Source organism: Nycticebus coucang, chromosome 17, assembly GCF_027406575.1.
Source record: "Nycticebus coucang isolate mNycCou1 chromosome 17, mNycCou1.pri, whole genome shotgun sequence".
Lineage (NCBI taxonomy): Eukaryota > Metazoa > Chordata > Mammalia > Primates > Lorisidae > Nycticebus > Nycticebus coucang.
In genome coordinates, this window is record NC_069796.1 from 12,430,720 (window position 1) to 12,453,689 (window position 22,970).

At 43.1% G+C, this 22,970-nt stretch overlaps 2 protein-coding genes across 3 annotated transcripts in view; one reads left to right on the top strand and one right to left on the bottom strand.

The window, feature by feature from the left end:
• The first annotated feature begins 1,452 nt into the window (after positions 1-1,452).
• On the top strand, positions 1,453-20,991 carry SRP19 (signal recognition particle 19). 2 transcript variants are annotated; one of them, XM_053567037.1, is made up of 5 exons: positions 1,453-1,666; positions 2,211-2,286; positions 5,747-5,818; positions 5,912-6,023; positions 20,854-20,991. In XM_053567037.1, exons 1-5 carry the CDS (start codon positions 1,626-1,628, stop codon positions 20,859-20,861), a joined length of 309 nt encoding a protein of 102 aa, XP_053423012.1. In that variant the 5' UTR covers positions 1,453-1,625; the 3' UTR covers positions 20,862-20,991. The 2 variants fall into 2 exon arrangements, with proteins under 2 accessions (XP_053423012.1, XP_053423011.1); XM_053567036.1 differs by lacking the exon at positions 20,854-20,991 and adding an exon at positions 8,189-8,686 and having other exon boundaries at positions 1,470-1,666.
• The window catches only part of REEP5 (receptor accessory protein 5), a 47,135-nt gene continuing 35,061 nt past the window's right edge, over positions 10,897-22,970 (bottom strand). The window contains exons 4-5 of the mRNA XM_053567038.1: positions 20,808-20,976; positions 10,897-14,052 (exon numbers count right to left, since the gene is read on the bottom strand). Coding sequence (XP_053423013.1) covers positions 14,003-14,052; positions 20,808-20,976 — 219 coding nt within the window. The 3' untranslated portion in view covers positions 10,897-14,002. The remainder of the gene's footprint in view (positions 14,053-20,807; positions 20,977-22,970) is intronic.

The following is a 22,970-nucleotide window of genomic DNA, read 5'->3' on the forward strand; positions in this document are numbered from 1 at the left end:
TTAAGAGGCTACTAGGGTTTTAATTGACCTAATTTCAATATTGTCTCAAGGACAATGGAGGCTTGGGGGGGGGGAGTGCAGTCACCAGTAAGTTTGCTGTTTTACCTGGATATGGTTTATGGTACCCCAAAACAATTACGGATAGTAACAACAAAGATCACTCATCACAGATCACCATAAGATAAAAAATGAAAAAGTTAGAAATATTTCAAGAATTACCAAAATGTATCAAAAAGACAAGGTTAGCACACCTTGTTGAAATATGATATATTGCTTGACCCCACGGTTGCCAATAACTTTGAATTTGTTAAAAGGCAGTTACCTGCGCAGTGCAATAACGCAAAGTAGGCCTGTAATGAATCTGAGGGTAGGTGTTCCTCTGAACATTTGTTTATTGATTGATTGTTAGAGAAAGAGTCCCTCTGTGCCCCGGTGCCACAGCTCACAGCAACCTCAAACTCCTGGGCTCAAGCGATCCTCCTGCCTTGGCCTGCCGAGTAGCTGGGACTGCGGGCCCAGCCACAACGCCCAGCTAGTTTTTCTTTTTTTTTTTTTTTGTAGAGACAGAGTCTCACTTTATGGCCCTCGGTAGAGTGCCGTGGCCTCACACAGCTCACAGCAATCTCCAACTCCTGGGCTTAAGCGATTCTCTTGCCTCAGCCTCCCGAGTAGCTGGGACTACAGGCGCCGGCCACAACGCCCGGCTATTTTTTGGTTGCAGTTTGGCCGGGGCTGGGTTTGAACCCGCCACCCTCGGCATATGGGGCCAGCGCCTTACTGACTGAGCCACAGGCGCCGCCCCCAGCTAGTTTTTCTATTTTTAGTAGAGACCGGGTCTCGCTTTTGCTCAAGCTGGTCCCGAACTTCTGAGCTCAGTCAATCCACCTTCCTTGGCTTCCCAGAGGGCTCAGCCCCCTCTTACATTTTAAAAGTCAAGTTTCTAGGGCAGCGCCTGTGGCTCAAGGAGTAGGGCGCTAGTCCCATATGCTGGAGGTGGCGGGTTCAAACCCAGCCCCGGCCAAAAACCACAAAAAAAAGAAAAAGTCAAGTTTCTAAGATGTGTACAGTACACTGAAACAATGCCAATAATTTTTTACACTATTAATAATTCACTTTTGCCAAGTTGAAGGCAAGCTATATGGCCCGGGAGCACATAAAATTACACATAAACAGCATTTCCTTGCCTGCTCTAGCATGTCGGTGAGCTCCGAACTATACAGGCTTCCCTCAGTAGAGCCCTGCCCCGCAAAACACTGCAGCTCACGCCACCAAAAAAAGCGGGGACAAAGGGGAAGTGACAGCGCCTAACAGTAATAAACGGTTTTTAACTACAGCGCATGCGCTTATGAACGTTCTTGCTCGCGAGATTTGGGAAAGGAAGGCATAACACCTTTCAGGATCATCTCGCGAGAGGAGAGTTCTTCACGCCACGTCAGGGAGTAGCGGTCTGACGCCGAGCGACAGGTGCTGGAACAAACAGGCCGTGGAAACCGCGCAGGGCCGTTTTGGTGGGGCAGGACTTCCGCCGGAAGACCCAGCTGTCTCGGAAACTTCTAGCGAGCCAAGTTCCGGTCGGTTTCCTATCTTGGAGGTTTTGCGCTGGCGTAGGGTGGACCCTCGTGAGGATGGCTTGCGCCGCCGTTCGGTCCCCGGCCGACCAGGACAGGTGGGTCGTGAGGGAGGCGGGGGCTTGCCGCGATGCCGCGGGCGGAGCGCTGCCCTCCGTCCGCCCCTCCCGGGCGGCCCGTTCCTCGGGGGTCTGCAGCTCCCGGTGGGCTCTTGGCTGGGTTCCCGAAATTCCGACCTTCGGTGCTACGTGGACGTGATGCTAAGTAACAGAATCCGAGTGAGAAATGTGTCCTTGTAGAAGGGTTCAGAAGGATTCACCGGGGGTCTTTGGAGTTTGTAATAACTCAGACACCGTGCTGAACGCGACCCATTCTCAGTAACTCGTGACGGTCGGCTGGGTCTGCGACAGTTTGTCTTGCTTTTTTTTTTTCGTCTTCTCTAACGTTTAAATTCATAAAGTTACTTTTTTTCCGTTCAAGGTAGTGAATAAAGTCTCCTTTTTAGTAAGTTAAGGGCTGTAATTAGAGAAAAACTTGAGCAAGTAATAGTTTGAGGGTACCGGTGATGATGACGACGGACTGAATGATGGAATTTTTGGAAATCCTGCTCTAGTGACATTGGATGTGCTTTTTCTGTGGCAGGTTCATTTGTATTTATCCTGCTTATTTAAATAATAAGAAGACCATCGCAGAAGGAAGGCGGATACCCATAAGTAAGGTAAGGATGCTTCAGTCCTTGAGGGATTGGGCGAGATTGGCCTTTTTAGGGTCTAGAGAGCTTCTTACACCTCACTGCATTTCCTTAGGGCTTGAGAATAGCAGCCCCAAACTGGGGCTTTCCTTGGTACTGGTGAACCCAGAAAGGCATTAATTTATAGCTGAAGAGATTTAAAAAATTATTCATTGTGAGTATCTGCAGAGAAGGATGTGTGTGTTGGAGTGGGGGGTGTTCTGTAGTTTATACTTTTTTTCTAAACCAATCATGACAGTTTCCCATTTAAGGAAATTAAAATTAATAGCATTGTATAGTATAATGCGTATAATGCAGGTGAGTTTTTTAAAAGTATGTGAAAAGGGCGGCGCCTGTGGCTCAGTGTGCAGGGCGCTGGCCCCATACACGGATGGTGGTGGGTTCAAACCCAGCCCTGGTCAAACTGCAACAAAATAAATAGCTGGGTGTTGTGGCAGGCGCCCATAGTCCCAGCTACTGGGGAGGCTGAGGCAAGAGAATTGCTTAAACCCAGGAGTTGGAGGTTGCTGTGAGCTGTGATGTCATGGCACTCTACCAAGTGTGATAAAGTGAGACTCTCTCTAAAAAAAAAAGAAAAAAAGTTTAAAAGTATGTGAAAAAGACTTGCAGAAAGTTCAGCCTTGGAAGTAGTATTTTAATTACCCTTTGTAAATTATTTTTTTTCTGAGAGGGGTAAAGTTGTTTAAAATTAATACTTTAAAAGTAGAATGTTAAAGTTTTTAAAGGTACAATTTCTTTCTTGTATACTTTGGATAGAAAATCTCAAGTTTTGGGCGGCACCTGTGGCTCAGTGAGTAGGGCGCCGGCCCCATATACCAAGGGTGGCGGGTTCAAACCCAGCCCCGGCCGAACTGCAACAAAAAAATAGCCGGGTGTTGTGGCGGGCGCCTGTAGTCCCAGCTACTCGGGAGGCTGAGGCAAGAGAATCGCTTAAGTCCAGGAGTTGGAGGTTGCTGTGAGCTGTGTGATGCCATGGCACTCTACCTAGGGCCATAAAGTGAGACTCTGTCTCTACAAAAAAAAAAAAAAAAAGAAAATCTCAAGTTTTTAGTTGGCTCAGTAGCCTAGTGTCTAATGCCAACTGGTGGCATTTGTAGAAGCTTTTTACTTTTATAATCGATGTCATATTGTGTTTTTAACGAGTCATTTATATTTTGTAATATAATGACAGAATAAAGGCAACTTGTTTGAAATGATGTATTTTCACAAAATGCTTTATTTGACTAACCAGCATCCTAATTAGAAAACATCTGTATCCAAGAAGATTCTCTTATGTCCCATCCTGGTCACTGTCCCCTCCAGTGTGCTCACACATGTAAGGATAACCATTGTCCTGACTTCTGACATCAGTGATTACTTGGGCATGTTTTAGAATTTCATATACATGGTATTATGCACTAATGTACTTTTGTGTCTTTATTCACCTTTCACTTAAAAACTTTTGAGATTTGGGCAGTGCCTGTGGCTCAGTGAGTAGGGCGCCAGCCCCATATACCGAGGGTGGTGGGTTCCAACTCAGCCCTGGCCAAACTGCAACAAAAAAATAGCCGGGCGTTGTGTCAGGCACCTGTAGTCTCAGCTACTCAGGAGGCTGAGGCAAGAGAATTGCCTAAACTCAGGAGTTGGAGGTTGCTGTGAGCTGTGATGCCATGGCACTCTACTGAGGGGGATAAAGTGAAACTCTGTCTCTAAAAAAAAAGCTTTTGAGATTTACCCACTTTTTTTTTTCTTGAGACAGAATCTGACTCTGTCCCTTTGGTAGAGTGCTGTGGTGTCATAACACATAGCAACCTCAAACTCTTGGGCTCAAGAGATCCTCTTGCCTCAGGCTTTCAAATAGCTGGAACTATAGGTGCCCACCACTATGCCCAGCTAATTTTTCTATTTTTTGTAGAGATGAGATCTCTTTTCCTGAGGCTGGTCTTGAACTGGTGAGCTCAAGCAGTCCATCTGCCTTGGCCCCCCAGAGTGCTAGGATTACAGTCATAACTACTGCCCCTAGCTGATACCCACATTGCTAGTGTAGTTAAGTTTATATTGCTCTGTAACCATGTTTGTCAACAGCAACACCATTAACGTTTTGAGACAGATAATTCTTTGTTTTGGGGAGCTGTGCATTTAAAGATGTTCAGCAGTATCCCTGACCTGTACTCACTAGATCCGCGGTCCCCAATCTTTTTGTCATCAGGGACCAACCCATTTCATGGAAGACAGTTTTTCCACAGACCGGAGCTGGGGGGATGTGGAGCTCAAGCAGTAATGCTGTGTGGCCCTTTCCTAACAGTCCATGAGTACTGGTCCATGGCCTGGTGGTTGGGGACCACAGCACTAGATGACAAGTTGTCCACCTTGGCATACCTACTTTGGGCAATTAAAAATGTCTGGGAGCATCACCAGATGTCCTTTTGGTGGGGGAGGAGATGGAATTCCCCTGCTGAAAACTGCCCCTCTATAGTATGGCATTGTGTGACTGTACAACAATGTTTACTCTTTTTTTTTTTTTTCCCCAGCCTTCCAAGCATGGGGATCATAGGCGCCTGCCACAATGCCCGGCTATTTTTCTGCTGCAGTTGTCATTGATATTTAGCTGGCCTGGGCCAGGTTCGAACCCACCACCCTTAGTGCACATGGTCGGCGCGGTAACCACTGTGCTATGGGTGCTGCCCAACAGTCTTTACTGTTGATGGATAGTGGGGTTGTTCTAGTTTGAGGCTGTTATAAATGGTACTGCTGTGAACATTCTTGAGCTTGTCTTTTAGTGAACATATTTTTGCATTTCTGTTGAATATACCTAGGGATAGAATTACATGGCTATAGGGGATGCATATGTTTAGCTTTAGTACAGTGGTTCTCAACCTTTATAATGCCGTGACCCTTTAATACAGTTCCTCATGTTGTGGTGACCCCCAACCATAAAATTGTTATAATTTTTTTTTTTTTTTAGTTTTTGGCTGGGGCTTGGTTTGAGCCCGCCACCTCCAGCATACTCCTTTGAGCCACAGGCACCGCCCCATAAAATTATTTTTGTTGCTACTTCATGAAGCAAGGAAACTAAGCTCCACTGCTTTAGTAGAAGCTGCCGGTTTTCTCATTCAGGAGTAGTTGTATGTGTAATTGTTTCAATAGTCAGGATTCACTGAGCACCTCCTGTGTTTAAAGTGCCATGCTAGGTAGGTGCTGGAGAATATACTGGTGAGTAAAATACCTGGCCTCAGAAGTTTGTGTTCTTTTGGAAGAGAAAGACACACAGGTATGCATCAGTGTTACTCCCATGAATTTTTAAAATTGCAGTTGAAAAAACTATACCAAGTAAAAGAGAAAATGTAAGGTTTTGAGATCTGTTTGGTCTTAGTATTTGAAATGATTTACACAACAATATACTGATAATCCACTTAAAGCTTAGTTATGTTTTTGTTTCTAACTTCAGGCTGTTGAAAACCCTACAGCTACAGAGATTCAAGATGTATGTTTAGCAGTTGGACTGAATGCATTTCTTGAGGTATGATGTTCTTTTTTCATTATTTTCCATACTCATCACATTGATGTAATAAGCTTTTTAAAAGCTGTTTCTTTCTTTCTTTTTTTTAATAAGAAAAATAAAATGTACTCCCGAGAATGGAATCGTGATGTGCAATACAGAGGCAGAGTCCGGGTTCAGCTCAAACAGGAAGATGGCAGCCTCTGTCTTGTACAGTTCCCATCACGTAAGCTTTTTTAAAATGAATGAATAGGGTTTGGGGATAGGTTATTCCTCTACAATACAAAAAAAGTTCTAAAACTGAAAGGTAAAAAAACCAGAATTTGCATTCAACAGTAATACAGGAAAAGAACTGCCAGTAGAGAGAGGGAAACAGTGAGAGGATTCTAATTTCTTTTCGGTTAAGAAACCTAGAAGAATGTGGTGAAACCTACTCATTGTTTTTCTAAAAAGGATTGCTTTTGTAAACATTTTATTAACCTCTAGAAATTAATCATTGTTGCCAAGTTAAGAGTATAAAATTTGGCTTGGTGCCCGTAGCTCAGTGGTTAGGGTGCTGGCCACATACACCAGGGCTGGTGGGTTCAAACCCGGCCCAGGCCTGCTAAACAGCAGTGACAACTACAACAAAAGAATAGCTGGGTGTTGTGGCAGGTGCCTGTAGTCCCAGCTACTTGCGAGGCTGAGGCAAGAGAATCGCTTACGCCCAGGAGTTTGAGGTTGCTGTGAGCTGTGATGCCATAGCACTCTACCAAGGGTGACACAGTGAGATTCTGTCTCCAAAAAAAAAAGAGAGAGTATAAGATTATTAAGCGATTGGATGTTGCTTGCCATTTCAGATCATGGAGACCTTTCAGGTCTGTTAATTATACTTTCTATCCTTAATACATCTAAAAAGCAAGAGATATACATAGTGTGGATGACTCAGGTAAGTTTAAATATAAAATTTGTCAAATTTATTGAAGGATTCATGTGTAATATTATTGATTAATATAAATGTTTTTGAATAAAAAAAATTATAAATGTTTTGGAAATGGGCTGGAAGGAAATACCCTCTCTGTATGCTGTATCTGTCTTCTATGTAAGACAGTAGTTACCTAATCATGAGTACAGGGTAGAATGGAGATAAGGGTGATGGCCAGGGCAGCACCTGTGGCTCACTGGGTAGGGTGCCGGCTCCATATACCGAGGGTGGCAGGTTCGAACCCGGCCCCAGCCAAACCGTAACAAAAAAAGAGCTGGATGTTGTGGCGGGTGCCTACATTCCCAGCTACTCGGGAGGCTGAGGCAGGAGAATCACCTAAGCCCAGGAGTTGGAGGTTGCTGTGCGCTGTGATGCCACGGCACTCTACTGAGGGCAATAAAGTGAGACTCTGTCTCTTAAAAAAAAAAAAAAAGAAAGAAAGGTGATGGCCAGAGAAGACCAGTGGTGTCATCTCACGTTTTATTTCATGAAACACAACAACATAGCAAAACTGGACATCAGTCTAACAAAATGTTCTGGGTACAGGGAACATTAAGTGTTATGAGTTCTTTATTTTTCTGAATTTTTATTTCTAAAAAGTCTTATTTTAATTTTTATAAATGGTGCTATTCACTTAATTTTTAAGAATTGTTTTCTTCAGTTTAGTAACTCCATTTTTAATTAAACTGTTCCATTTAATTCAACTAAAAATGTTGGACAAACTGACACCTTTTTACTTGAATTAAAATAGGTTGGTTTTTATATATTAAAACCTGTGAGGATTGGCTGGTGTTGCTAGAAATTTAAGATTCTCATTCAGGAGTGATGGATAGTATCCTCTGATGTCTTTTTTTTTTTTTTCCTCTTTGACATTTTCCTATACTATATCTCAAAAGACTAAAAACAAGAAAAATCTTTAATGGTAAAAGTGATGGTTGAAAAGATGTCACTTGTGTTTGTAATGAGAAACTAGTAAGATAACTAAAAGAGAAGAAAGCTGAGACCTTGGTATGTTGGGGGAAGTAGGTAAAATATTGATTTTGACATTGACGATCATAAAACTCACAGACCCTATGTTTCTGTAGCTTAAGATGTGATATTCTGACTCTGTTTCTGACTTGTTACATTTAGATTTATTTTGATCTTCAAACCAATTACTAGGACCAAGACCAAAATTTTTGCCTCAAACTTACTGTTCTACATTTTGGTTTTATCCACTTAAATATTTTCAGCCTTGTTCTGTCTCAGTAAATTTTCTCTAGTAGAGGCCTCTACTTTGAGCAAGTCACTATCTTCACAGTCATTTGATTTTTTTGTTTAATTCCCATTTTCTTGATGTGATAGTTTCTCTGACTTTAATGATATTCAAGGTAATGACCTTTAATGTCTTCTCAGGTTATAAACTAAGCCTCACTTCTGGTTCCTAGGTAAGTCAGTAATGTTGTATGCAGCGGAAATGATACCTAAACTAAAAACAAGGACACAAAAAACAGGAGGTGGTGACCAAAGTCTTCAGCAAGGAGAGGGAAGTAAAAAAGGGAAAGGAAAGAAGAAGAAGTGACCTAGCATGAGCGGCATTTGTGTGATACTGTAAGAGACATGAATGGAGGCTTCTCATTGGTCTCTGAGAGAACAGGCTTTTTGTTTGCATTATTTTACTGAACTATGCATATTTGTGCCTCTCATCATCACCAGAGTCGACAAATAAATTTAAATCAGAACTTTGCATCTAGCTTTTGTGCAGTAAAAAAGACTTTTTTTTTCTTTCAATGTAAGTTTTTGTGGAAGGAAGAATATTTTTAAGTGGACAATGGACTGTATAATAAGTTACTTGAAATCCTGTATCTGTTTTTCTTCTATGTAAACATAAGAACAAAACACATTTTGTTCATCTTCTAAGCTAATGAAATAAAATTTGGAACTGACTTTTGCAGCTTTTGCTTATGAACTAAATGCCAGTAAAGGAGGTAATTAAAGGGAATAGGTAATGGGAGCTTCAGCAGTGAACCTAAAACTAGAAAGTGGTAAGTCCTCTGGTGTGGGGTGGGGGTAATCTATGAACAGTCAGTCCGTGGATACTTTTTAAATTTTATTATAACTGAATAAAGAAAATGGGAAATTATATCTAAGTGTACCTTTATTTATAAAATATCCATTACCAAATTTTACAGAGGTGATCACTTTGAGAATATTCTATAAATATTTTTAAATTTTGTAATGAATATCTTGTAAATAGGGTATGTTTAGCTACCATTTCCTATTTTCCATATGTATGGCAACTTTGTGAGTGACTTTTGGGACACCGTGTACTTATAGTAAATCTCATTTTCTGTTTTTTTTTTTTTTTTTTTTGTAGAGACAGAGTCTCACTTTATGGCCCTGGGTAGAGTGCTGTTGCCTCACACAGCTCACAGCAACCTCCAATTCCTGGGCTTAAGCAATTCTCTTGCCTCAGCCTCCCGAGTAGCTGGGACTACAGGCGCCCGCCACAACGCCCGGCTAATAAATCTCATTTTCTTTAAGTTTTTCCTACTTGTGGTCAAACCATCCCAATCAATTCCAAAATAAGCAAATCCAGACTTAAGGAGCTTTACATGGGAATATACATTCAGGCTATCTGAAGGTGATCTACTGATAATGCAAAAGTGATAGAATTTACTGTTTTCAGTCTTAACAATTTCCTTTTTGTTTTATAGTGAACATAATAGCATAGCAGTTTGTGCATTTGACTTGAAATCTAAAGAAGGTTGTTGCAGGTGCTGGCTCAGCTCTCAATGATGCCTTTTTTTGTATTTTTCCACTTCATTTTCTATGACCTGTTTCTGACATCCTTAAGAATGATGTCTTAAGCTTGCAAAAGGGTTGACATTTACATAGGAGTTCAAATCTGGAAGAAATAATAGCTGTTCCAGCCACTTTTGTCCTCTAAAAAGAAAGCAAGAGATTTCTCAAAATTCCTCTCAGCAGACTTTGACGGAAGTTTTGTTGTTGAGAACTGTAGTCCACATCCATCTCTAGCTGCAGAGGAAGCTGGGGAAATGAACACAGTAGTCCCCTTATCCCCAGAGGATACTTTCAGGACTCCCAATGGATTCCTGAAACTGAACAGTGCCACATCCTATGTGTTTGCGATGTTTTTTCCTGTAAGTTTTAATTCATAAGTTAAGCAGAATAAAGGACTAGCAACAATAACAAATAGAATAATTATGCTGTAATAAAAGTTGTGTGAATGTGGTTAGTCAAAGTATCGACTGTGGGTGATAGGAGCCACAGGAAGTGACACCACTACTGTATAAAGCTTTTTCAGTCCTGACAGTCAAAGAAGCTGAGGAGGGAAGTAGTTGGGAACGCATAATGGGGTAGCCAACTTAAAAGATTTGTCCCAAAAAGATGGTTAGGATGTAAAAGTGTTTTAGTTATGGGGCAATAAGGATTGTCAGTGTTGTGGTTTGAATGTCCCCTTCAAAATTCACATTGAAGTTTAATTGCCATCGGGACAGTATTGAGAGGCGGACGGTGATTGGGCCTTGGAGACTCTGCCTTAAGTGGATTATAGCATCTCAGGAGTGGGTTTGTTACAAAATGGCATTTGGCCAACCCTCTGCTATCTCCAGCACAGCCCTTGGCCTTCCGTTTTCCACCACGGGATGATGCAGCCTGAAGGCCTTTGCCAGATTTTGGCACCATGCTCTTAGATTTCTCAGTCTTCAACCATGACCCAAATAAATTTCCATTCATTATGAATTACCCAGTCTCTGGTATTCTGTTATAGCAACATAAAACACTAAGACAAATAATGTTTTAGAACTATTATTTTAACAGTGTATTGTTGAAATCAGTGCAATATACTGTATTGAGTCTTCTTTGTAATGCAGTATACGGGTAGAGAGCAGTGGTTTAGGTTCCTTTATATCCATCTAGTGCTGATAATTGGAAACTTTTTGGTTGATAGGTTTTCTTTAGGGAAGGGCTTTTCCTTGGTAGACACTAACCACCAGAAGAAAATTATAAGTGGTGGGAGGAATAGAGTTAATCAACAGTGTTTATGGCTCATTTATGCATATTTACTTAAAATTTTACTTAAATAATTCTGGGCTAGGGACACCCCCCCACACACACACAATACAATGAAATGTAACAGATGAGATCTGAATTTTATTTACATCCATTTCCATTCAATACATCACATCCTCAGGATAAGTGATTATTTAAAGGCTATGAGCATTCCTTAGGCTGTGGGGAGAAGACTCTTCCCCAGAGTAGCAGTGAATTTGTTGATCTGAATGATTAAAGCCTTCAAGTAAGTGAGTAACTGCTATAGGAAATTTTTCCTTGGTTTTGAAGAATTTAAACTGTTTGATAGAAATTCTGAAACTAATTTACACACCCTTGAGATTTATATACGAAAAAACAAACGTCTGTCTTCTAGCCAAACAGACTCAATTAGTTCTTCAAATACTCCAGCCATGGCAGTATTTTATTTGGGGAAAAAATGAGACAGAATTGTTCAACTTCTCTTACCATTAACATTTACACCTCAACTGTAAAAACAGTAACTTAAATTTCTTGTGCAATGAATTAAAGGAGAAAGCTGTGGTACCAAGATGTTAAAAAAAATTGCATTCAGAATGTACTGCGTATTTTACTGCAGTTTTTAAGTGGGTGTTAGCCTGTAATTATGAGCAATAGTAACTTTCATGCCTCCTGTCTTATCTGATAATATAGTCTGTATACTAGCATTCTGACTATATATTTTGTATGGTAGAAGTAGCTAATTCTCATTTTTCTGCCAACAGGAAAAGTGTACTTTTATTTATGGGAAAGGGATTGAAATACTCCTAGAGATACTTTTTTTTCTTTCTTGAGACAGAATCTCATTCTGTCGCCCTGGGTAGAGTGCCGTGGCGTCATAGCTCACAGCAACCTTTAACTCTTGCCTCAGCCTACCTATAGCTGGGACTATAGGTGCCTGGCTATTTTTAGAGATGGGTCTCACTCTTGCTCAGGCTAGTCTCAAACTCCTGAGCTCAGGCAATGCACCAGCCTGGGCCTCCCACAGTGCTGGGATTACAGTCTCGAGCCACTGTGCCTGGTCTGAAATAACTCCTAGAGATACTTTTTAAAAATATCTAAAGCTTGTTTTTTCTCTCAACAATTATTTGCTTTCTAAAAAGGCTTTTTTTTCTTTAATAAGATACACAATAATTAGCACTATTTTTCCTAGAAAAAAATTGCATTTATCTATATTATTTTAGTGATACTGTTCCTTATTTTTGATATCTTTAGGTTTGTTTGTTTTTTTGTTTCTTTTTTTTTTTTTTTTTTTTTTTGAGACAGAGTCTCACTATGTTGCCCTCAGTAGAGGGCCCTGGCGTTATAGCTCACAGTAACCTGAAACTGTTGGGCTTAAGTGATTCTTTTGACTCAGCCTCCCAAGTAGCTGGAACTACAGGCGCCCACTACAATACCTGATTATTTTTCTGTTGTAGTTGTCTTTGTTTAGCAGGCCCAAGCCAGGTTCAAACCCACCAGCCCCAGTGTATGTGGCTGGCACCTTAACCATTGAGCTACTGGCACTGAGCTTTAGTTTTTTTAATATCAGTGAGACATTGTGATCTTTCCTGATTGTTTTCTAAAGGTGAGCTAATCATCTTTACCTTAAAAAATATTTTACTGCCTTGATATTTAATCTTACTAGTTTTGTTATATATTTGTTTTAGTCTAGTTTAATTGAACTCAGAAGCATTCTAGCCATATGGTGTAAAGCCAGATTTTCTGGTCCAGACAAGTTGTCAAGACCTTATGAGCTATTTAACCAATCAAGGTGACAGTCATTTTAATTTTTATTGTTCTGTTCTTAAATTATCGGTCATACGCAGTTTATCGAAATAAAGATGAAGGCATTTAGATGGACTACAAATGATTCTGGTTTGTAAGCAAGGGAGGCCGCTTGTATTTGACTTTAAAGGCCAGAGGAAAAGGTGAAAGCAGTTTGGCTTAGCTGCTACCAACTTAAACAGGTTATATCATACTTGTCATTCTCTCAGAAGTGCTCTTAGAGCTAGGTGTCATCATTAGCATACTGTCCCTAATGATATTAACAAGAACATATGTAATCAGAGGTGGGCATGTCTTTGGAGGTTCCTTAAACTGGTCTTAAAAAGAAGGTGGGAAAGAAACAAGATTAAAACAACAGGTACCAGCTTTGAAGCTAAAACCAGGAATGGTTTCCACTTTGCATCTTAAAGACAAATCTAAAGCTTTTAAGCAGATGAGACAGTATTACTGGTCCTAGAGGGAATGGGGAAGGTAGCTATAGATCACTGATATGAGGGTAAATCTCATTTATCACTAGAGTGATACACTAAGTGGTTACAAAGCTGTCCTGGTATTCAGGTGCTACAATATTAAGAAAACAACCAGGCCAATCTCTATTCAGCATAATTTCTTACTTTGTTCATTTGAATGCTAATATTTATTCACTTAAAGACAGTATCTTGCTTTGTCACCCTGGCTGGAGTGCACTGGCATCATTATAGCTCACTGCAACCTCCAGCTCTGGAGTTCAAGCAACCCTCCTGCCTTAGCCTCTTGAGTAGCTGGGACTATATAGGCAAGTACCACCATGCCTGGCTAATTTAATACTAATCATTTATATTAATTTTCTTAACTTATTATTTAGCAGATCACATCAACACAATGGTACTTCAGCTTTTGGCAGGTGGTCTTATTGTATAGAAGTTATGAATAGCATATACAACCTTCCTTATAAGCATTACACGTTACAGTCAAGACAGTAACATTTTCCTATATATAGTGCACAAATACATTAAAAACATTTAAGAATTATATAAAATTGTACATTACATGAAGTAGAACCATAAAGATTATCCTAAATATTATAAGCACAGAGAAAATGCATGCAGAGTGAGCCCCATAAAGTATACAGCCTGTGGGATATGTAATTTTAAGTTTATATTTCCTGCAGGATGGTAACATCTTTTCCTACCCAGAGGCAAAATATATTTTCCAGAAATTTGGACACTGTCCACTGCCTTAAATGCCTAAAATGCTTTTATGTATATAGGCAGTAAAAGTAAGCAAACAAACTTAACACATTCCATTTTTTAAAACATCAAAAATGTTTCCAAGGCAACATTATTTGAATGATGATACCACAGTCTCTAATACAACATCAAGCTCTAATGGGAAAATACCGAAAGGATTCGTCCAGTCTGTGCTTAGGTACTTTTCTTTTCTTCACCCAGTAGATTCACCGTAGCTTTCTTGGCTGGTAGGACAGAGAGAAAAATATATCAAAGTTCTTAGCAGCGCAAGCTGTGTGCCTAACGTAGCTACTAGAAAACAAACTCTGGATGACTCGGATTCGGTTTCAGGTGAGAGGGCACACAGGCTAAGAGGGTTCCTAGGAAATGGACGCGATACCTCTTTCAGAGCACAAATCCTGAATACTTGGGCAAAATTCTTCAAGGTCATTTAGCCTAGCCCCTTATTGTGACAGTGTCACCTAAACTACCTGCCCTCTGCCCTCCTCTTGAGCATCAAAAGCGCCCTAGGAATATCAAATTCTTGTTTGTATCTGAGTGCTTGCCTGTTAAGATTTCACTACGTTATCAATCTGATGCTAGGTCATCATATTTATCCCATGGTGACAAAAATCAAAGAATTACAGAAATGTATTTCATCCCTTCATATCTGTGCTTGGCGGAGGAACTGGTTTCAGGACCCCTACTGATACCAAAACCCTCAAGTACTCAAGTCCCTTATATAAAATGGCATAGTACTTGTAGTATATGTAACCTATGCACATCTCCTCGTCTACTTTAAATCATCTTTAGATTACTTATACTACCTACTACAATGTGAATGCTGTATAACAGTTGTTATGCTATATATATATTTTTAGAGACGGTCTTGCTCTGTTGCTCAGGCTAGAATACTTGGTGCAGTCACAGCTCACTGTTAACCTCAAACTCCTGGGTGCAAGTGATCCTCCTGCCTCAGCCTTGCACAGTGCTGGGCTTATAGGTGTGAGGCTTGTAATTTTTTTTTTTAATCTTTATTTTCTTTCGAATACTTTCAATATGTGGTTGGTTGAATCTGCAGATGCAGAACTCAAGAATATAGAAGGCTGACTTGTATATTCTCCCTACGCACCATTCCCTCCCATGATGGGAAGAGTTTTCTGCAAGTCTCTGAGTTAGTGGCAAGGTAACTACACTCATTAGAAAACATTCTTACATCTGTGAGAGACTAAGCATTCCCTTACCAGGTGGGCTGCACGTGTGCTGTAAGCATGAGTGTGGTATGGGAAATGGAGGTGGAGGGATTGTGTGGACACCTCCAGGGCCTCCTGTGAAATTCTACAAATTGCAATGGTTTTTATTTGGAACAAGAGTCTCACTCTTTTGCCTGGGCTGAAATTCAGTGGTGTCGTCATAGCATCCTTCTGGGCTCAAGCAATTCTCCTGCCTCAGCCTCCTGAGTAGCTGGGACTACAGAGGCAAGCCACCACCCCCAGCTAATGTTTTTCTTTCCTATTTTTTTGTTGCGACAGCCTCTCACTCTAACTCAAGTTGATCTTGAACTCCTGACCTCAAGAAATCCTCCCACCTCAGCCTCCCAGAGTGTTAGGATTGCAGGCATGAGCATCACGCCTGCCCTGCAATGGTTTTTGATGTGACTCAAGAGTTTTAGCGATGAAGAGCCAAGGAGTCCCTCATCCACCTCACAGCTACTCTGCCTTCACTCAATTGAAATTGCTGAACAGGGCTCAGCCCCTGTAGCTCAGCCTCTTGGGTGCTAGCCACATACACCGGAGCTGGCGGGTCAAACCCAGCCCCGGCCTGCCAAACAACGACAACTACAACAAAAAAATAGCCGGGCATTGTGGCGGGCGCCTGTAGTCCCAGCTACTTGGGAAGCTGAGGCAAGAGAATCACTTAAACCCAAGAGTCTGAGGTTGCTGTGAGCTGTGATGCCACAATACTCTACTGAGGGCGACATAGTGAGACTCTGTCTCAAAAAAAAAAAAAAAAAATTGCTGAACAGAGATAATTAACACCAAAGAAGAAATCGTGGTATCTTAACCCTTTATAAAAATTCCTATGAGGCTCAGCACCCGCAGCTCAGTGAGTAGGCCCAGCCCTGGCCTGCCAGACAACAATGACAACTACAACAAAAAAAACAGCTGGGCATTGTGGTGGGTGCCTATAGTCCCAGCTACTTGGGAGACTGAGGCAAGAGAATCACTTAAGCCCAAGAGTTTAAGGTTGCTGCGAGCTGTGACACTATGGAATTCTACCAAGGGCAACATAAACTCTGTCTCAAAAAAAAAAAAAAAAAAAAATTCCTCTGAAATGTGTCCCAGCATGTAAATTCCTCCTTATTTTAAGTCTCATGCCCCTGTTTAGGAATGTACATCTCAAAGTAAAATTAGATGTTCAAGTATTGATATCTAAGAGAACCAGGAAGTAAAGAAATGTGGGTGAACTGGACAGAAATGATATCACCAGAGGGTGCTGCTTAGGGCAAGGCAGGGAGGAGCAGAGCAGCTCTGGAAAGTGCTGATCCTAAGGGGGGGCGGATGTGCAGGCTGTGAGTTAGAAAACACTGAACATTGCAGAACAAAGTGAAGAAGACTGGGTTTGTATGCCTAGAGATAGGAGTCCCAAGGAGAGAGAGAGACTAGGGACTGTATCACCTCTGGAGTGTCACAGCTGCTGTAGAAACGATGTTGGTGAGATATTACTTCCCCAAGGGTCAGGACACCTCTATCCCCATGTTCTAATTACCACAGAGCTCTTTAAAAAAGGAAAAATGTTCTGGGTGGCACCTGTAGCTCAGTGGGTAGGCCACTGGCCAGATGCACCGAGGCTGGTGGGTTCGAAGCTGGCTCAGGCCTGCTAAACCAAGACAACTAACTGGAACAACAAAAAAATAACTGGGTGTTGTGGTGGGCACCTGTAGTCCCAGCTACTTGGGAGGCTGAAGCAAGAGAATTCTTAAGCCCAAGAGTTGGAGGTTGCTGTGACGCTATGACACTCTACCCAGGGCAACATAGTGAAACTCTGCCTAAAAACAAGAAAGAAAGAAAAAAGTCCCTATTCTATGTCCAGTGTTCCCCTTTCTCCAATTTGTTTAGTTCCAAACACTGTGGAACTAAATACCATCGATGAGCAGAATCTCTACCCTCATCCATCCCTCCAGTGCGTCCTTCACCTTCTTGCTCTTGGAGAAATCCGGATGTCCCCAGCGGACACTGCGTCTCCCTGACCCCAATACCACTGGGTCTGGAGGTCTGAGAGGTGCCATCTTTGTTCTTCACTGCCACTTTCAGAACCTCATGCCGTCGTGTTTCACCACTCACTAGCCTTCCCTTTGCCAGTCATCACTGACTCTATGGCTACTCTGCCTCATTTCTTGAAGATGTTAGCTCCTAACTTAATGTCATCCTTAATATCCGCATATATGTGTACACACACACACACACACACACACACATACGATCCTTCTAATGCCTTTATGTTCCATCCTGCTGACAAGCATCATGGCACACACTCCCATGATGCTTGTCAGTACCAACAGCTGCAGCCCCTCCCCAATCCTGCATCAAGCATCCCACTCAGCCACCCTCGGCTTGTACCTTAGTAGTTCACTCCCTGTATTATCCTGATCAGAGTCCTTCCCGACCCCTCACTCCTTACTCAGATTAAATCCCACTATCAAACATTAACCACTCCACTCCACAGTCCCACCCTCCCTTCGCAGTTCTTACTGAAAATCATAACCTACGCACAAAATCACAACCTTGACGCAGCTCTCCACCTACTCTGCAGCTGTGTGATTGTGGCTGGAGAAAAAAAAATCACAAAAATCACACTCACTCACTGTATAAATTCATGGACACTAATCTCACGTGAGTCTTTAATACGACCTGGCAACCGCGACGCTGTCTCAGGCCATTCACTCTCCCACCGTCCCCGGGTGGGGGAGAGCAAACGACACCACATTCATTTGTGTGCTGTCCGGCTGCTTCCACACTACAGTGGCCCACAAAATATATAAAATAAGTAAAATCTATGATTTAATAAATAAAAAGAAAAAAATAAAATATCTGTTATCTGGCCCTTTACAGAAAAACTTTGCCAGTCCTTGTCCTGCACAACTATTTCATCCCTTCTCTTTCCATCATCTCCTACCCCATCCTCTCTCAGTTGGCTGCCTTTCTTCCTACTTTACTGAGAAATTTGAAGCAATCAGAAAACCACTTCTTTTAAGCTCCCACAGTCACACCCAGCCACGAGCAGCATCTCTACCCAGATCCCACCAACATGGTTTCTACAGCAGCTGCCTTAAGTTTCTTCCAACTCATCATGCGCTTCCAACTCCTCTGAACAAACCTATTTGTACACTAGATCCTCCCTCTATCACACTCAAGGATAAAGCCCCAGCAGTCCCCCCGTCACTCCTGTTGAAATTTCTCAATAGAATTATTTACATTCTCTCATTTCTTTTCACCTGTTCCCTCAAATCCATTCCAGTCAAGAGTTCCCACCACCCCACATAATCTGTGACGTCAGAATGACAAGTGCCTTCCCCATCGCTCCCTCCGCCGCGGGTTCTCAGTGCTCGGCTTGCCTGGCCTGTCTGCAGCACGTGACACAGAGGGTCCCTTCCTCCTCTGCAGAACACTTCCTTCACTTGGCCCAGGACACCTCCCTCTGGTGGTTTTCATGCCCCTTCCACATAGTGTGCTCTGCTGGCTGCTCCTCCTCTCCCTGGGTCTCTGGACGTCACAGTCCCAGGCCCAGTCTTCAGGCCTCTTTCCTCATCACGCTCACTCCATCAGCGAGCTCACCCAGCCTCAAGCTGGTGACCCCTAAATCTGCATTGCCAGCCCAGCCCTACCTCATGAGCTCTTGACATCTGTATCCAGCTGGCTGTGTGAATACTCCTGTAGGTCTCTACACCTCAAACTTACATCTAGAAGTAAATTCTTGATCTTCTCCTCCAAGACTTGTTCTACCAGGCCAACCATGGTTGCTCGTGCCTGTAATCCTAGCACTCTGGGAGGCTGAGGCGGGTGGATTGCCTGAGCTCACAGGTCTGCCCAAGCCAGATGGAGCCCACATCTCTTAAAATAGCCGGGCGATGCGGCAGGCACCTGGGGTCCCAGCTACTTGGGAGGCTGAGGCAAGAGGATCGCTTGAGCCCAAGAGTTTGAGGTTGCTGTGAGCTGTGATACCATGGTACTCTACCAAGGGTGGCAAAGTGAGACTGTTTAAAAAAAAAAGACTTGTTCCATCTAGTCTTCCAGCTCAGTGGCAATTCTATCCTTCCCTTTGTTCATACTAAAACACTTGACCTCTCTCTTAGAATCTGTGCCCAGTCCATAAGCAAATCCTATTGGTTCTACCTCTGAAATACTCTTACTTTGCTGTGTATAATGCACTTGCATGAATGATGCAGACCCACGTTTTGGCCCGAACTTTCAGGAAAATGCCCCCTAAGAAAGTGGCTGGCTCTCGGCTGGGAGGGAACATCTGGGGAACATGAGATAGCACCACCCTCCTGCAGCTGCCTCCTGTGAAGGCTGCCCCTGCCTCTCCCAGAAGCTTTTCCCTCCCTGCCCCCATCGAGGGCCTGTAGCAGCTGAGGTGGCCACACAGGTGGCCAGCGGGGAGGGAGCTTCTGAGGCTGCCTGGCTCGTCCCTGGGGCCTCCATGGGTCTCCTGGTCGTCTCCATGTGGCCTGCCTTGCTATCCCTGCACCACCCCTGCCCTGATCAACACACTCAGCAGAGGCCACTCTAGCCCATTCCCACTGAATCCTAGATCCTCCCCCAACAGGCCCAGGCAGGAGGGCATGGAGGCCTGCTAGTCTGCTCTTCGCTCCTGACCACACTACCCATATATAAAGCACATCCTTATTTTACCCTCAAAAATTTGCATGTGATACATGAAATATACTACATCAAAACTCGATACTTCTTACCCCTTACTACTACAACGTGAACCAAGCCAGGGTGGTCATCTCCAGCCCGAGCACTGCAGTAACCTTTTACCTATCTCCAACTTCCTCCCCTGATCCCCCTCAGTCTCTCCTTAATATAGCAGCCACAGTCATCTTACTAAGACAGAACAGACGGCATTGCTCCTCTGCACAAGCCCCCGCAGCACCTCATCTCTCACGGAGTGAAGCCAAAGCCGGGGCATTATGTGGCTCATCTTCCAGCCGCACCCCAGCCCCTCTCTGGCCTGTCTCCTCCTACCCCTTGAGATCCGTCCTCTGTTGTTCCACCTCAGGACTTTGTGTATGCAGCTCCTTCTAGAACATTCTTCCCCATGGTTCCTTCCTTTCCACTCCTAAGACTGATTCATTACCAGCTTTTTGGTTCCTAAATTTCTCTATTTAAAATTGTAGCCATCCCTTCAGTCCCTAGCTCTATCTTTCTCCTTCCTTCATTTCCCCCATATCATCTGCTAAATTTAGTACCTTGTAACTTTTATATTGTACCGTCTATCCCTCAACTGGACTGTAAGCTTCATGAGCACCAGACAATAGGGAGTATGGCCTCTGTGGTTCACTGCCAGTGCTACAGACGCTCGGCACATATTAAACACCTCAATCAGCAGGTATCTGCTGAAGAGATGAATGAGAGGAGCTGAGAAAGGGAGAATTCTTTTAGACCCATAACAAAGTTTGATCAGCATACTAAAGAGATCAGCCAGAAATGAACTGAAAAAGATCATACTGTGACACACAGATAATTCTCCAAAATCTGTGCCTATCAAGGGAAGTCATTTTTTTCTAATACGCTGACTGCTACATTCCACAGAGCATGGAGGAAGACTCCTGGGGAAAGTCAGGGGCAGTCGGCAGAGTTGCTGTAGAGAAGCTCCAGAGTAGCTTTGGCACCTGGCTGAGGGGAGCTGATAGGACAAGATGGCCGGAAGCCTGTTCCTTGAGCCCAGCGTATCACCTCTCTTCTCGGACGTGCAGCCAGGTTGTCCCGAGTCTTACCTTCTTTAGTGATGGCGTCTGCAGTCTCTTTGGCTTTGTCTTTCAGGTCCTTAACCACACTGTCCAGCTGGGACTCATGCTTCAGGAAGAAAGGACGGATGACACGCTTATACAGCAGTTCTGCGCCGTTGGAAGGGCTCGGGGCCATGCACCACAGCAGGAAGCCGCACTGCGCAGAGGAAGAGCCAGCATCGGTAAAAGGGGTGGGCATCCAAGCACACACACTGCCCACACTACTCTGGGGATGGATGATGCCTCTGGTTTTTTCCCCAAAAGCATTTCCAGTGTTTTCTGCAGGCTAAAGGGTTTTTTTTCTTAGATGGAAAAAGAACATCACAAGTAATGAGCTAGTAAGGAATAAAAAAAGTGTGAAACGCACCAGCTCTAGCGGCTTCCCATCTTGTACCACTTTTTAGTTCATAGCTGTAAGGGGCTTTTATTAATTATAACTCTTAAAAATCAATCTAAGAAAATATACCAGAGGTACTCACCTGCATGTGTAATGAAAACTCTGTACAGATAAGCCGAATAGCTACGAGATTCGTTCACGGCAGGCTTACCTTAGTTACATGGGTCACATTTAATCATCCTCTCATAGAAAAAAAACCCCTGCCCATTCTTGAATTCCTCCCTTAGTAAAAGCTCACGTTTGGGTAGATACTTACCCTTCAAAGAATCTTTACAGCTGCTCATCATCTTGAACCCTGAATGCAGAGGTCATCCCTAACCCTTTTCTTTTTTTTTTTTTTTTTTAGATACAGAGTTTCACTTTATGGCCCTCGGCAGAGTGCCGTGGCCTCACACAGCTCACAGCAACCTCCAACTCCTGGGCTTAGGCGATTCTCTTGCCTCAGCCTCCCGAGTAGCTGGGACTACAGGCGCCCGCCACAACGCCCGGCTGTTTTTTGGTTGCAGTTTGGCCGGAGCCGGGCTTGAACCCGCCACTCTCGGTATATGGGGCCGGCGCCCTACCGACTGAGCCACAGGTGCCGCCCCCTAACCCTTTTCTTTATGACCCTACTTTGCCATTGGGATAAAAAAAATTCTGCATTAGTGCTCGCTTTGGCAGCACATACACTAAAAAAATTCTGCCTCAATACCTCAAAACATAAGAACTGTCACACTATGCCCCAAACGCTTCTACTGTTTATTCAAATAATAAATACAGATTTAGGACCTCAAGTCATCCAAGTACTTTATTTCTCTGTAGGGAATATTCAGAGTGATTTGCTAATTTCTCTACAAAGTTAATAAACAACATACTTGTTTATTTTAGTTTAAAAGACTCTGACCCTATAGCCGGGCGTTGTGGCGGGGGCCTGTAGTCCCAGCTGCTCGGGAGGCTGAGGCAAGAGAATCGCCTAAGCCCAAGAGTTAGAGGTTGCTGTGAGCCGTGTGAGGCCACGGCACTCTACCCGAGGGCGGTACAGTGAGACTCTGTCTCTACAAAAAAAAAAAAAAAAAAAGATCTGACCCTACTGTGTTGCATACAGCCTGGTGATTTTACATAAAACAGAAGTCACTTCCAAGGGATTCCAAATCTGTATTTTTCTTTTTTTTTTAATTGCAGTTTTTGGCCAGGGTTGGGTTTGAACCCACCACCTCTGGTACATGGGGCCAGCACCCTACTCCTTGAGCCACAGGCACCGCCCCAAATCTTTATTTTTTTAAATATCACTTCTCTTTAAAGTAAAAAACATTGGACTTCCCCCTTCCTCCCCACCCCACTGAACTATATTTTGAGACCAAGTCTCACTCTTGTCACCCTTACTAGAGTGCAATAGGATCATCATAGCTCACTGCAACCTCCAACTCCTGGGCTCAAGTGATCCTCCTGCCTCAGCCAACTGAGTAGCTGGGACTATTAAGTGTACACCACAACACCCAGATAGTTTTTCTATTTTTTTTGTAGAGATGGGATCTTACTCTTGCTCAAAGTGGTCTGGAACTTGTGAGCTCAAGTGATCCTCCCACCTTGGCCTCCCAGAGGGCTAGGATTACAGGCGTGAGCCACCACACCCAGTCTCTCAATTTATTATGGCTTAAATTTAACTCTATAAGTTTTAGTCCTTGTTATTCCAAACCAAGGAATATATCCAAATAATTAAGAAGCTATGATGGAAGCTCCGTGCCCATAGCACAGTGGTTACGGCGCCAGCCACG